Raw genomic sequence first — 16,680 nt, forward strand, 5'->3', positions numbered from 1 at the left:
GGATTCCAATATGGAGTCCTGTGAAAAATAAGTACTGATTTGGGAGGCTACAACACATTCAACAGCTCTAAAGAGAAGAGGATGCTGGAGATGGAGCTTGAAAGAAAACAGGGGTCAAAGGTTGGCTTTTTAAGGAAAGGGTGATAATGGCAGATTTGAAAGATGGGCACAGTGACTGGAAACAGCAAACCATTAGCAATATCAGAAAACTTACCTTCTTGTTTCTCAGCTCGAGTGCTCAGTAATCAAGTTGGATTAGGGTTGAGGGAGCAAAAAGTGGGTTTTCCAACCAAGATTAGCTTGGAGTGTGGAAGGAATATAGATAAACAAAAATAAAACCATGTATTCAGCGTTAGGACAAAGGGAAACCTGACAGCAAGCAAGACTCGGAGGAGAGAAAAAGAAGATGGAAGTGGTAAAAATAGCTAAATTGGACACTGCCAATCTTAGTAACAAACAAGTCCATGAGTACCTCAAAACTGATGTTGGAATTGAGGATGCAAGAGAAAGTGGAGAAGGAGCTTTTGAAGATAGTCTACAGTAGGATAAAAAGCTAGGAGCTATACTGACAATTCAGGTTGATGCCAGAATGATGCAGACTTCTAACAGGATGACAAGAGGGTAACATACTAGATCAGCGTGGTCTTAAACTCATTTCTAGAGCAATTTTTTGTGGAATTTTATGTAATGTTATTCCTTGTAGCAACATGCATTACAGAAAATGCATTATTACATACTCAGGATTTGAGTGAAGATTTATAGCTCAATTGCTGGTTGTAGATGTTGACGTTTTCGCCGAGTTGGGAGGTTTGATAGCAGACGTTTTGTCCCCTTACTAGGTGGCATCCTCAGTGCTGTGGGGCCTTCTGTGAAGAGCTGTTGTCTTGTGCCGGTTCAAATTTATATGGTCTGGTTTTTGCTGCTTCCATTTGGTGCTGGTTCTGGCTGTGCATTGTAATGGTCGGTACATCAGGTCTAATTCAACGCGTTTGTTGATGGAGTCCCTGGATGAATGCCAAGCCTCCAAGAATTCCCCAGCTGTCCTGTTTGGCTTGTCCAATGATAGTAGTGTCGTCCCAGTTGAAAGTGTGGTTTTTCTCGTCTGTGTGTATTGAAACCAAGGACGTCTGGTTGTGCCATTTAGTTGCTAGCTGGTGTTCGTGGATGCGGGTTGCTAGTTGTCTACCCGTTTGTCTCACTGAGTGGTTTGTGCAGTCTCTGCATGGTATCTTGGATATTACATGCTATTTAAATTCAAGTTATGTGTTCTCAGATAACCAAGATTGTGTCAAGCCCCATAAATCTTCCAAATGCCAATACAGAACTTTAAACCTCTTAGCAATGATGAAGGAAACATTTAACCCCATTATTTTCAAAGCTATTTAGATCCTACCAAGAGAAAACAAAACAACTACAAACTCTCTGATGAAGGGTCTAGGCCTGAAACGTCAGCTTTTGTGCTCCTGAGATGCTGCTGGGCCTGCTGTGTTCATCCAGCCTCACATTTTATTATCTTGGATTCTCCAGCATCTGCAGTTCCCATTATCACTCACACAACTACAAATATATTAGTTCGGCAGAAATATCATCTTCGTTAACATATCTGCATGATGAAATAACTGAACTGAATGGGAACTATAATAAAGCTACAAACCATGTGCAACACCCATGGCTTGGCCCTTCTCAAACCCACAGTATCTGCCATTAACCTAAGTGGAACAAGTCTGGTGCTAGCTGTTTTAATGGAAATTTAACCGAAACAAAAAAAAAATCAGTCTTCTGTTTCAGCGTCTCGATTGACGGGATATTAAATTAGTCTCAATTCCAGCCTCACACCTTCACCTCCTGACAAAATGGATTCACTACCTGACAGAACACAGTAAATGGAAACGTTCTCGTCCATTGTTCCGGCCACCTCGTCACAAACACCAGATTCCTTGATATGATCTGAAATTCCAAACACTCACCTCCCCAAATCCTCGCCGATTTCATAGTAATCGTCCACATTTTCCTGCTTGAACACGGTCATGGTAACTGGTTACTGCATCCCGGCGCACAATCAGCCTGATAAAAGGTGATTAATTTCAGCATCCAAACGGGTGACCCTCCCAGATTCCTGGCCACACAAAGTGCATTCCAGCCTGTCCGGGAAAAAAGTTTTTTAAAAATTACCCTTTTTGCACCAAAAAAAACATTCGATTGCTATTTGGGCTAATAGATGGGCGTTCCTGAACATTTTTCTTTAAAATCTGGTTGTTACATTACGTTGAGTTGCAGTACACCCCGAATAAAGCAATCAGCAGCATTCCGCGTGATGCACAATTAAAGAATTAATTCCATATATCTTCAAAAATGAGCAAAAAAAATCATGTCTATAGTAACCGTGCACAAAGTCAGCGAAACTCAATCTTTGTAAGGGGCCGGTTGGTGATTGCTCTCCGATACAGGCAGAGTAACGCCAGAGCTGGAGAATCAACAGCATATGACCACCAACAACCCTACATAGATTTTTAAAAAATAAAAACAGAGCGTGGATCACACTCCCAAAACAAGCCTTTTTTATTCCTTTTTACAACTATATCTGAATTCAAACAAAAATGATCTACATGTATACGTATTTAACAAAAAAATTCACGCTCGGTAAACTAAAACCTACAATGCGAGAAAGAACTCGCTGTCAAATGTAAAGGTCTTCCAGTTACTCGAGGAAGGCTGTGGAGATTGGTGACCTCTCGGAGCGGGGTTCTGTGCCTCAGGAAAGCACACAGTGTGCTCGAGCCTCGGCCTTGCGCCCAAAAATCAACCCAGACCACAATCCGAGCACCTTAACGTAAGTGCAGCCCGCTCTCCACAGCAGGAGCAACCGACCACCCCACAGGGTGGAGGGTTAAAACACGGCATTCCCCATACACCCACCCCCCCCAGGCCGGAGGGCGGTGTTTAAAAATAAAATATGGAAATTTACAGCTGTGCTTCTCCTCCACACCTCCCCCCCCCCCCCCCCCCCCCCCCCGGAACTGGCGCCGTCAGCTTCCAGCTTTCCGTCACCAAGTGCAGCTGCCCTGGTTACCGGAACGGCCCAGCCAATAACAACAGGCTGCAACTCTCACTGGCTCCCTCATAAGGCTCACTACTGAGACACTCACAGATCACCACTCTCTCGTAATCTCCAGCTTTCGCAGGGTCTGTGTTGATTCTAAACGCTGAACAACACGACGTCCTTGCTTCTACGCACAATCCCTTCTGCAAACTAAGTCAGCAACCCTTAAACACCAGACAAGGTGTGTGAGCTCTCCAGGTGTGAGCGGCGCACAGCAAAGACCTCACTGCTTCCCTCTCACTGTGGCGTTTGCACATTTCCTCTTTCGGCGTACGCTTCGTTCTCTCCGGAACGCTTTCTTTTTCTGAGTTCTACCGTTTGCTTCTCGCACTATTCCACAGTATTTTGCTGTTCGTCTTCTCCCAACATGAACTCCACCGACAAATCTACCACCACTCGTAAAAATGGGAACAATGTACGGAATTTTCAGAAGATTGAAAGATTGCTCATTATTTCAGTGACATTATAGCAGAAATTACTGTCAGCGATGTTATGTACAAATACTTGTACTCCTAGATTCCCCTTTGCGACGTTTAAAAGGGAAATAAGTGGAGTCACATTTCCGGCGTTATATCTTTTGCCTTTAGTTTGAACACAATATCATTAGGTTTATAATATTTATGGCAAAGGAGAAGGGTGTGAGAAGACTGAACTGGTGGACCTGAATAGCGACGCGGCCCAGCGTACTGAGGTCAAAGATTAATAGATGAGCAATGGGAGGAATTCAAAAAGGAACCGATTCAGGTACAAACTAGACACATTCTCACAAGGTGATAGCTGAGATATTCATAACTGGAAACACACATATGCCTTAAGATATAGGCCCATATCACACAACGCTACTTCAGGCAAACTTTTCAAGACGCCGGCACTATTCTGCTTTTCTTGCCAGGTCTTTTGAGTCCAGCTTTAAATCATGGAATCCTTACAGTGCAGAAAGAGCCCATTAAGTCTGCACTGATCCACCAAAGTGAATCCCATCCTCATAACTCCACATGGCTAACTCACACATCCCTGCACACCCTGGGCAATTTTTATCAATGGCCAATGCACATCACCAGCACATCATTGGACTATCGGAGAAAACCAGACCATCCAGAGAAAACCCACACATATGGTGAGATTTTGCAAACTCCTTATGGAGGAGCCAAAGCTGGAATCAAACCCCAGTCCCTGTCGCTGTGAGGCAGCAGTGGTAACTACTGTGCCACTGTGCTGTCCCAAAACTTCAAAAATGCAGAATGTAACATCCATTGAAGAGATCCATCACAATGTTCTGGCACAGGACTAAGACTGAACCCGGCCACTTTTAGAACACTAGCTGCCATAAGTAAGTTTAAATGTCCAGTGTGAATATTAATAAATGCTGAATGAGCGAATGGGGAAGGTGGTAGCTTGTGTAGATGAGTGAGAATAAGGCAATATATGGATGACATAGTTCATAAATGAGGTGGATGGTGGGACAGATGAGTGGGTAGGTAGACCAAGGAGTAATTTGGACTGGGATGAGTAATCTGGTAGTTGTGTAGTCAGGTCTAGTCATTGGCTTGGTCAGGGAGATAGTTAAGGGATCAGGAAGGTAGTCAGGGAATCAAGGGCATTGTTGGGGCTTGAGTGGTGAGTTGGGGCTTCAGTGTCAGTGATCTTGTGGATAGTTTTATGTTATTCTGGAGTTGGAGTAGGTTTTAATCTGTCTAACATTTCCTGAATAACAATGAACAGCGAATTGGACAGAGGGTCCCAGAGAACAGGGGAATTAGCTTTCAGAAAGAAGGTCAACTTTCCCAGACAACTCCTATGAAGTTCAGTGCTGTAGAACTTCACTGAGGTCCTGATGGCCATGTGGGCTGCAGGTCTGCTGTCCAACACTCTGAAAACGTGAAAATCCAGGAAGTAGAAATTAAACCAAAACAGAAAACGGCAGCTTTATAATCAAGCAAGGTGTAGAATTCAAGCACACTTATTTATTATCTTCCACTCCTTTTGTGATGTTCTTGGGCTAACATGATTGATCTCCAAGAAACATAACCATCTTTCTAATGTGCTAGGTATGACTCCAACCAATGGACCTTTTTTTTAGAATAATAACCATCTTGCCAAATATCGCCTTTGAAATAATGTTTTTAAAATAATTTTAGATTCCTTTTGATGCCACTTACTAACTTAGACTCAGACATGCTCCTTGCCTCACATTTCTTTTCCCAGTCCTTTTACACAATTTTTTGTTTTCAGCTTCTAGTTGTCAGTATACCTGGACTTAACCATCTCCAGCTTCAATTACCTTTCCCTTATCATAATGTCAGAAGTGGAAATGTTCACTGATGATTACGCAGCATTCAGCGCCATTTATGATTCCACAGATATTGAAGCATTCAATATCCAGGTGCATGTAGAAAGACCTGAACAATATCAGGCTTGGGACTGATAACTGGCAAGTAACATTCGTGCCTTGCAAGTGCCATGAAATGACCATCTCAAACAAGACAGAATCTAACCATTTTCCCTTGATATTTAGTGGCATTGCCATGTCTGAATCCCCCATTAATAACATCATGGCAGTTAGCATTGACCAGAAACTCAACTGGACTAGCCACATAAAAACTGTGATGACAAGACCAGGTCAAAGACTAAGAATTCTGCAGTCAGTAACTCACTTTCTGGCTCCCCATTGCCTATGCACCATCTACAAGTTGCTTTGATGAATGCAGCTCCAATAAAATTAAGAAGCTTCACATCATCCAGACAAAACAGCCCACATGATTGGTGCCCCATCCACCATCTACCAAATGATAAGATGTAGGAACAGAAATAAATTATTCAGCTCCTCGAGCCTGCTCCATCATTCAATGAGATTATGGCTGATCTGATATTTCTCAACCTCATTTTCCTGCCTTATTCTCATAAGCCTTAAAGTCGTCACTGGTTAAAAATCTGTCTGTCTCAGTTTTGAATATATCTAACAACCTAGATTCATCAAGCCTCTGTGATAAGTAATTTCACAGGTTGATTACTCTCTGAAAGAAATGAAATCTTCATTTCTGTGCAAACTGAGTGACACCTTACTCTGTGATTATGCTCTTTGACTCAAGATTCTCCTGCAAGAAGAAACAATCTCTCTGCATCTGTTCTTTAAAGTCATGTACAGAATTTATTTATTTCCTAAAGGACTCCTCTCATGCTTCTAAATTTCAATCAATACACGTTGAGCCTACTTAACCTCTCCTAATAAGAAAATCCGTCCACACCCAGGATCAACTGATTGAACATTCTCTGGACCGCCTCCAATGGTAGTATAATTTTACTTAGATAGGAGGACAAAAACTGTTCGCAGTTTCCCAATTGTGGTCAGACTATTGCCTTTTGTAGTTTAGTAAGAGCTCCCTATGTTTGTACTCCATTGTCTTCGAAATAAAGTCCATTAATCCATTTAAGAACCAAAAGAACTGCAGATGCCGTAAATCAGGAACAAAAACAAAGGTGCTGGAAAATCTCAGCAGGTCTGGCAGCATCTGTGGAGGAGAAAAAAGAGTTGATGCTTTGGGTCTGGTGACCCTTTGTTCCATTATTCCATTTGCCTTCCATTTCACCCACTAAATTTGTAAGCTAGCATTTAGTGATTCATTCACATCGACTCACCAATCCCTCTGTACTGCAACTTTCAGCTATATTTCCTCAAAGAATATTCAGTCATTCCATACTCTCTGTGAAAATGTATAACCTCACATTTTGTCAAGTTCTTGCTCACTTACTTAGCCTGTATTCCGTCTGTAAGTTTAGTGTGGCATCCTCACCATGTGCCTTCCCACCTATGTTTGTGTCATAACAATTTGCCCTTCATCACTGACACACCCATCCTCAATAATGGGGAGAACCCAGCATATCAGTGCAAAAGATAAGGCTGAAGTTTTTGCACTCATCTTCAGCCAGAAGTGCTGAATCAACCATTTTGGCCTCCTCCTGAAGTTCCTAGCATCACAAATGCCAGTCTTCAACCAATTCAATTTACTGTACTTGATATCAAAAGATTGGAGAGACATTAATACTGCAAAGGCTGTGGGCCCTGACAGAATTCCAGCAGTTGTACTGAAGCCTTGTGGTGCAGAATTAGTTACACCCTTTGTCAAGCTGTTCTAATCCAGCTACAACACTGCCATCTACCAAGCTATGTGAAAAAGTGCTCAATTATTTCCTGTGTGGGTCAAATCCCAATGATCCAATTGCACTCTATCAGTTCTACTCTTGATTATCAACACTGTGATGGAAGGGGTTAATTACAGTGCTATCATGTGAAACTTGAGAAAGACTAACCTTCTCACTGATACTAATTCAGGTTCCACCAGCCCCTACTCTCTTTACAGCCTTGGCTCAAGCATGGACAAAAGAGCAGATCTCCAGAGGTGCGGGGAGAGTGTTAGCCCTTGATGTCAAGGCAGCATTTGACTACATATGGAGTCATGGAACCCTAGCAAGTTAGTGGGTGTATGGGGGGGAGCTCTGTTTGTTGGATGTATATGTAACAGAAAGAAAAATGGTTGTTGGAGGTCGAAGATTTAAGATCCAGAACATCATTGCAGGAGTTCCTAAAGGTAGCGTCCCAGGCCCAACAATCTTTACTAATTCATCAATTACCTCAACAGTATCACAAAGTAAGAAGTGGGAATGTTCACTGATTATTGCACATGTTCAGTACCATGCTCAGTCCCCTACTATGAATATGCTGGGGTTTACCAATGACCAGAAATAGAACTGGAACAGTCATATAGGTTCTGTGGCTATAACAGCAGGTCAAAAGCCAGGAATTCTGCCACAGGTAATTCATTGTCTGTCTCCCCATAGTCTGTCCACGACCAGCAAGTCACAAGTCAGTAGTGTGATGGAATACTCTCTACTTGCCTGGCTAAGCGCAACTCCAACAAAACTCAACATCATTCAGGAAAAAGCAACCCACTTAATTAGCACCCCATCCATGTTAAATATTCGCAATTGAGACACAATGGCAGAAATGTGAGCCATCAAGATGCACTGGAGTAAGTTATCATGGATCCTTGGACAGTACTTTTCAAACTCAAAACATCACCACTTAGAAAGACAATGATAGCAGATGAATGGTAATACCAGTATCTGCAATCTTCCTTCTAAGCCGTACACTATCCAGGCTAAGAACAACATCAACATTCCTTCACAACCGCTGGGCCAAAATCTTGGAACTCCCTTCCTAACAACATTGCAGATGTCTGTACACTCTAAACATCCCAGAGGTTTAAGAAGACACTACCTTTTCAAATAAAATTAAGGATAGACAACAAATGCTCATCTAGCCAGTGACAGCCACATCCCATGTGTGAGTAATAAAAGTAAAATTAGGAATATGGAAGGAGATTTCCTTTGGAGATAGATGGTGTGGCTGAGGACTTGGTGAGTATTTTGAATCTGTTTTCAACAAAGGGGAGGATGCTGTCAATGTCACAGTAACGGAAATGGTAGTGGGGAAATTGAATTGGATAACAATAAAAAGAAAGAATTCAAAACATTGGCAACACTCAAGGTAGAAAACTCTTCTGGTAAAGATTGGGTGTCTCATTAAGGATAGAAATTTTGGAAGCTTTGTCACAATCTCCCAATCTATGTATATGAGAATAGTGCCAGAGTATTGAAGTACAGCAGAATTTACACACATGTTTAAAATAGAGGGGAGAAATAAATTTGGAACAGGTCAGTCAGTTCCTTGCATTTAAGTAATTTTTTGAAGTTCTAAAATCTTTCAGTTGGTGAGTGAGTGAGTTAGTAAGTGTGTAGGGCATGGGTGAGTAATTGCATAATTGTATGGGTATGTGAGTGGGAAGGGCGAGTGGGTGTGTTGGTGTATTGGCATTAGTTGGTGAGTGAGTGGTGATTGGATTGATGTGAGAAGGTGAATAGTGAATAGTGGAAGGATGAGAGAATAGAAAAGTGAGTGAGTGACTGGGTAATTGGATGAGTGAGAGGTGGGATGGGAGTGGGTGGTTGGGTTGCAGGCTAGCCAGGTTGGTGCTGTTTGGGTAGTTATGCGAGGTTGAGGTTTAGTTGGGTTGGGGTGATGGTGTAATTAGTCTAGGCAGTGGTCTGGTTAGGCAGTTTGAAGGCTCGGGGGTTATGGTTGGGAGTGTTTGGGGTGTTCAGTTTTGTTGCGGTATTGTGTCTGCATTATGTTACATCTATGATCAAATCAGGGCCTCCAAATCATAGACTGTGACCCCAAGTGGGTTCACCAGCTGAAACTTGACGTTGGTTATCCTAAAGCTTGGATCGAATCCTAACAGTTGTATGCCCTGCACAAACCATTAGAGCTTTAGAAATAGTGGGCATGTGAATCCAGTTGGTTAACAGGTTGCTTTTACTTATAAAACTTTCTGAAATAAATAGCTATCACCTATCTGCTCTCACAGTTCTCTTGCTCCTTCTCCAACCACACCATTCCCCAGTTGTTAGTCTACTATTGCCTCCTACTCACAATGACCCATGCTGAGACCTGTCCCCATCCATACCCATACTCTGTGACCAGGGTCATGACCAAGGTTCATGAGGAATAAGTTAGTGAAGCACTGGATTAAACAGAGGGCAAGTAACCAGGTAAGTAGCATGCATTAGCTCAAGTCTCAGACACTGAGATTGGCACAAGAGATGTTTGAGCAGGATCCTGGGCAATGTACATGAGCCCACTGGAAGTTTAAACTTCTAGAGCAATTATGGTGTCTCTGTATATATCAAGCTTCTTCAATGAGCAGCAGCAACTTCAGTCCAGTGCATTGCCAGTCCGAATACTAGAAGGTCTGGCCTTCCAGTTTTGGGATGTGCCCTCAAAATCGCAAAGGGTTTTGATGAAAAACAGATAAAGGGAAAGTGTTTCCAGTGGCAGATGGTCAATAAATGAAGATTTAAGATAATTGCCAAAAGAAATACAGGCAATCTATGGTTAAAAAATGATTAGCATAGTGTGGTGTTGTGTTCAGGTATGCACTGCTTGAAGGGATAATAAGTTTCAAAATGGAATTTGGTAAATACTTTGCCTATCTATGAGGAAAGGGAATCTGGAAGAACAGGGAGCCTTCCTGATTGAATACCCAGTCCCCCACAAAGCACCTAGCCAGTAGAAATGTTGCCCTTCGATCACTCATAATCTTTACACTCCTCCTCACCAGGGAATATCTGATTCCTGTTCATCTCCATATTTGCTCGATTTCCATGTCCACTATGCGCCGTGTTGGTATTGAGACCGAAGGGCTGCATATCCGCTGATTGGATGACACCTCTTGGAAATGAGATTTTTACCTCCATCTCCCACACTGAGATGGTGGCCTAAAATAAATTGTGGCTGGAAAATAACACTCCAGTAGACAAGACAGATTTTCAAACCTGCCTTCTTCTGTGATTACTCCCACTGGGGACTAAAATTCTTCTATTCCTCAGAACTCCAATAGCAGGAAGTTAATGACCTAATAAGTATTGATCCTGCTGGACTTCTGAAAATAGCTTTGATAGTGTTGCTGCCAACCTTCTGACCAGTCAAAAGAGCTACTGCTACGGCCAATAATTTCAGTCTCTGGGGGCAGACATATGGTCACAGCTCCTGATTTACAGCATCTGCAGTTCTTTTGTTTTTTACCTGGTCACAGGACTAGCTGTTTTGCTCCAGCTTTTTCAACTCTCGAAAATGCTACGTGTTGTTTTCAGCAGGGTCTGGAGAATGTTTACGTGCTGACTAACTGCTTATGGACATGTAGCCAAAGCAATGTCAGACTGAGATGATGTTATTGAGCCATTATCTTCCTTCGGACTGTTGATCACAGAGCTCTCCTTATGCACCTCTGAAAAAAGAAATGCAAGCACGTCTCATCCTGCTCCACAGAGCAGACAATGGACCAAAAGATTATCTCAGAGGCCTTTGAAGATGAAGAACCTCTGGATATTCCCATTAACTGTATTTATTTTGCAAGGTAGTAATCAACCGCGGTGATTAGTTAAATGATAAGTGGACTTTTGGTTTATGTGTTATTATTAATGACACTACAATACTTGTGATGCTTTACAATGCAATATGAGGCTGTTTCACAGGGTGGAGGGGTCAATTACTAGGAGATAGTGCAAGGGGTAGTTTAAAATAGATGTGCAAGGCAAGTTTTTCACACAAAGCGTAATGAGTCTCTGGAACACGCTGCAAGAGGAGATGGTGGAAGCAGACACAATGACAGCATTCAAGAAGCATCTGGACGAATACATAAATAGGAAGGGAATAGAGGGATATGGATCCTGTGAGAGAAGAGAGTTTTAGTATGGAAGGGCAAAATATGTCACACAGACTTGGAGGGCCAAAGAGCCTGTTCCTGTGCTGTATTGTTCTTTGTTCTTTTGTTCAAATACCTCTTCACACCTGTCTTTCCTAAAATACCAGCAAACTTGCATGTAATGGTATATTCTGGTCCAAGATGGCTGTGGAGTTGGGTACTAGTGCTGGAGCTGGAGTTCTGACCACTTTTTATTGGTATTTTTCCATCTCTTTTTCTTTCTTTTTCTTATTTAACTTGTTCTGAGCTTGGATGGCAGTGGTGGTAGCGAGAGCCCAACGTGCGGGCTTTAAGCAGGCCCAAGCCGTAGACCTCAAGTAGGCCCAAAGCATGATCCTTGAGTGGGCCCCTATTTACTTGCCTGGGGCAAGTACAGGATCTGGAATCAATGACTGCTACATCGACAGAGGCCGTGTTGGCAAGGTAGGCCCAATGGCCAAAGATGGTGCCTGAGGAACAACGACTTTATTGTTGGTTGGGTCTGGTATACACACTGGTAAAGTAGAGGTAGAGGGATGATGATGCAGTCGTCAATGATGTAATGAGCTGGCTCAGGACTGATGGACTCTCTCAAGCTATATCTTTCTTTTCTTCCCCTTATTAAATTATTCAAAATGGGAGCATTTTGTGGTGACAAAGGAAAGCTTTTCACTGTATTTTATTGTATTCTTACTATAAAATATACACAACAATAAAATCAGAATCAATATTACTAAACTCAAGGCTGTAAAATCTTTTGTACTTTGTGTGAGGATCATGGGAACATATTATACTATTCATCTGAAAGCAGAAGGCCGAAATGTAGGTGGACTATTGATAAAATGATGAAACTACCATTACAGTATTCTATGCTTGTCCAGAATCAGCTTTACCTTGAGACTTCAACTACTTTATTCAAGGAGCATTTTGAAACATTAATTCACAAAGCCTGCTATCATTGTAAAAAAGCAGTATTGTGCCAAGAAAAAAAATCTTGTCAACTATACAGTCTAAGCAAGGTAAGTCAGTCCTTCACTCTGACATAATTGTGTCTTTTGCTTCTTTGCATGTTTTTTTTTCCTTTTGTGCCTGTTTACCTTGAAGAAATGGTTGCACCATTGTTTGCAACCTATTTTGTTTCATGGTGCGTACCCTAAAACCCTAATGTTACAATTTACAGCTACCACAATAGTTAACAATCCAGTCTGAATTTCAGTTATTCCTGGTTTCTTGAGTGCCCTGGGCATGGAGAGGAGTCTCCTTGCATAGGAACTTAGAGACAATTGTAACATTAACCTTCAAAACAGCTTCTGGCCAGCCCCATTTTGGGATGCACTTTGAACCAGAGGATGTACAGACCTCCAAATGCCCTCCCATCACATGTTTCTCTTCTCCTGTTCCAAACATCTTGATTTATATGGGTGTATTGCTTCACAAGCACCATAATGGTATAATGCTGAAATCCCCTTCCTTTATATGCAAACTTTGCTTCAGTTTCAATTTGTTGCTTGATCATGGAAAGAAGCGGAACACATTATGCCCTGTCCTGTCCTCACCTGATGCCTATAGTCCTGTACCTTCTAGCAAATACCACTGTTAAATACAAGTTTAGAGAGATGCTCGTTTGAATCAGAAAGCAGTCAAATGTTAAGCATGTGCAAACTCCAAAGACTTGAAAAGATTTCATGAAGCTCTGAAATCCGTCTGAAGGCTCCATCATCAATCCTTGGATCAACACTATTTTCAGGAAATGTCAAATCCCAGAAACATGGGCAGAGTATGATAACCACATCCTCAATTAGTCTTCCTCCATCAATGTAGAAGCAATTTACAGGCTGCCACATTTTGCCACAGCTTATGACCCTACAAGACTTACAAAGATGAACACAATCAAAATCCTATTTAAGAGCAAAGATCCAGGAACTGGTGCTATCCCAGCTGAGAACAACACAAGACACAAACAGAAATTGCCAAAACAAGTTTAGCCTTTTACAGGTTTTTGGCATCAGTCTGGGAAGGAAAAGGAGTAAGTCTGCTGACCGAACTGAGAGTCTGTAGAACAATAATACCTCCTGCTCTGTTCTCTGGGCATAACACTTGGGACTGTGTGTCAGCTTAAACACTTTCACTTGAGCTGCCTTTGAAAGCTTCTGAAAATGAAGTGTCAGGGAGAAAATATCAGACACAGATGTGCTTACCTGACCTAGCATGCCAAGCATCCACAATCACAACTGAGCTAGGCTGGTCATTTAGCAAGAGTGCCTGACATTTGCTTGCTAAAGGAAATCTCCTCTAAAGACAGTCTCATGGTCGTTGCAGAAAATGTCACAAATTCACTCAGAAGATTTCCATTAGGAATTTTGATGTTGTCTTCAAATTCTGGGAGTGGCTTGCGTAGCATTGCTTATTTTGCCACAGCCAAGTAAAAAGTTACAGCGCAGCCTTCCTTGAAGCTCATGTCAGAGGCAGAAAGAAAGTGCAAGAAGGGAAATACAGACCCAACAATTCATCCAAAATTCAGTCATATTCTACTTGCAGGAGAACTCCCAGGAATAGATTGGCATTTATGGTCACACATGTATCCAACCAGAACCCTATCAAAAGCCCCACATAAGATGTAGGAATTTGGGGAGCATGGTGGCTCAGTGGTTAGCAATGCTGCCTCACAGTGCCAGGTACTCAGATTTGATTCCACCCTTGGGCAGTTGTCTGTGTGGAGTTTGCACTTTTTCCCTGTGTCTGCTTGGGTTTTTTCTGGTTTCCTCCAGCAGTCCAACGATATGCAGGTTAGGAGGATTAGCCATGCTAAATTGCCCATAGTATCCAGGGAGGTGCAGGCTAGGTGGGTTAACAATGGGAAATGTAGGGTTACAGGGATGGGGTACGGTTTGTTCTGGATTTGATGCTCTTAGGAAGGTCAGTGAAAATACAGTGGGCCAAATGGCCCGCTTCTACATTGTTGGGATTCGATGGTTGTAATGAGGTCAGCCAGGTAGACATCATAGAATATGAATTCCCTGTTTGGGCCTGTTAACGTGGTCCAATCAGGAGCCCTGAAAGACAGGTATAAACTGGAGAGTCGGACTTCCTATTCTCTTTGAGAGCTGACTCTGAGGGAGCTGAATCAGTGTTAAGGACTCTCCATGTGTAGATAAAGGGTGACTTGGTGACGGGATACTGGCCTCTGTAGATTTATTTCAGAAGATCTTTACATCAGAGGATGAACTAGATGGGGTAGAGATGAGATCTGGGAAAACTATACCTGATTTCATTCCCCAGATCATCTTAGCAGTGGTGGCACAGGAAATTGCATTGCTTCACTAATAACCCAGCTGTCATCAGTAAATTCAGTAGCACCCTGACAATTTTGCAAATGTTTTGCAGAAGATTACTTAAAGAATGTGTTAACTAATTAAAAGTGTGTAACATCCAATAAAATAACTAACTAAGGGTAAATCAGATTACAAAGACTTTATTTTTGCCATTGCTAAAATGTACTGTCTCCTGCAGAGATTTTATCTACTTGGTATTTGCACGTTATCTTATGTAAATTTGCCAGAGGGTTAAGCCCAGCAGAGCAATTGATATGCCTTGGAATTCTGAAGTTTGTCAGCAAACAGTTGCCTGGAGATTAGAATGCTCAGAGAAAGGATCGTAAAACAATAATTGTATTATTCAGCCGATTATATGCTTACCGATCTGAGGTTATCTTGTCCCTGATTATAGGCTAATCTTTCTATTCCATTTGCTGTCAGTCGGTGCAATTTGAATTAGGAAAGAACTGGAAATATTATTTATTTCTGCTTTGTTATGCATTTTTCAGTGATACCACTTCAATTAATTCCAAGTTTGTTTAACTTCAGGTAAGAGCAGTTAGTATGGTTCGAAGGGTTTTTAAAATGTTAAGATAACACATTAATATTTTCTACCTTATGACAACGACTACACTTTAAAAGAAATACTGTATTGGCTGCAAAGCACTTTGAGACATTCAAACTAGAATTTTTGGGTAGGTGATTGTATTTCACTGTCATTGAAAAGGTCACCGAGGAAAATGACAAATGTTATAAGGCTCAGATATTGTGATGACCAGAGTTGTTGGAGCTCTGTAGACTGAATTTGCAAGTTAGAACTTGGGGAATTCCCAGTGCAAGATGTACACGGGGAAACTGAAACTTGAAGTGGGCAATTCCTTGGGTCTGCAAGCCTCTAATAAAGCCCTTTAAAGTTGAAAATCCTGGAAGTTTCTTGCTCAGTTAAGATTTTAGTTACCCAGGAAAAGTCAGAGGATTAAACAGCTACTCCAACTCCTGGGTAACTGATGTTGTGACTCACCATTGTTCACTTTCCATTGGTTGCTTATACACCCTGCATCTCAGACAATTACCCTCCACAACTTATCCAGCACCTTTGCATCCTACTGACTACACCCAAAAGGTACTTGATCCACTTCACCCACCTGACACCCCCAACCCAAATGGCACCTTATCGTCCTCAACAACCAGGCGCCCCATCCATCTGACACCCTATCAAGATCACACACCTCGCACACTGCACCCTTTCATTCATCTGATATAGTACCCATATAGTACCTGGCACTCTTACCCAGGGATAAAAACAAAGTTGCTGGAAAAGCTCAGCAGGACTGGCAGCATCTGTGAAGGCAAAAACAGAATTAATATTTCGGATCTGGTGACCCTTCCTCAGAATCCAAAATGTTAACTCTGTTTCTACCTTTGCAGATGCTGCCAGACCTGCTGAGCTTTTCCAGCAACGTTGGTTTTGTTCCTGATTTACAGCATCTGTAGTTCTTTTGGTTTTTATTTGGCACTCTAACCGCTTAACTAACTGCTACCCGAACCCTACACTTACATCACATAATTAACCTTTTGCATGAGCAGTCTAAGTAGCTGACTGTGCAGATGGACATTTCAAACATTTCCTGCTGCAAAGGATGGTGGCTAGATGGGGATGTGGGGAACTCTGTAATAGTGTCATCACAGTGTGGATTCTTGGCATGCTAGTTCAGATGAGCATCCAGTATTTTGCTATGCCATTTTGTTTTCAGAAGTTTTCAAAGGTAGCATGAATGGATGTGGTTTATATAGCAATTTTATTCACTGCTAGATCCCAGGATTCTTGGAGATGTTTGTGAAAGGAGGTAGGTTCTTAAGGCTGGTAGATTGTATCAACTAGCACAAATCTTTCATTAATTGCAACAAGCAGGGTACTTAAATACTCAATAGGTCTGCACTTGCATAGCTCACAACATGGTGTCCA

The 16,680-nt window shown here is 42.0% G+C and overlaps 1 protein-coding gene across 5 annotated transcripts in view; it reads right to left on the minus strand.

Annotated features, from left to right (window-relative positions):
• Positions 1–3,601, minus strand: part of dapk1 (death-associated protein kinase 1) — a 224,049-nt gene extending 220,448 nt beyond the window's left edge. For 3 of the 5 annotated variants that reach the window (XM_048527056.2, XM_048527052.2, XM_048527057.2), the window contains exons 1-2: positions 2,657–2,951; positions 1,968–2,141 (exon numbers count right to left, since the gene is read on the minus strand). In XM_048527056.2, the coding sequence (XP_048383013.1) occupies positions 1,968–2,029 (62 nt within the window). In that variant the 5' untranslated portion in view covers positions 2,030–2,141; positions 2,657–2,951. Of the gene's footprint in view, positions 1–1,967; positions 2,142–2,382; positions 2,401–2,656; positions 2,952–3,146 lie in introns of those variants that run through there. The other 2 variants (XM_048527053.2, XM_048527054.2) reach the window with 2 other exon arrangements.
• Positions 3,602–16,680: the final 13,079 nt, after the last annotated feature.

Source organism: Stegostoma tigrinum, chromosome 3 (assembly GCF_030684315.1).
Source record: "Stegostoma tigrinum isolate sSteTig4 chromosome 3, sSteTig4.hap1, whole genome shotgun sequence".
NCBI classification, from domain to species: Eukaryota; Metazoa; Chordata; class Chondrichthyes; order Orectolobiformes; family Stegostomatidae; genus Stegostoma; species Stegostoma tigrinum.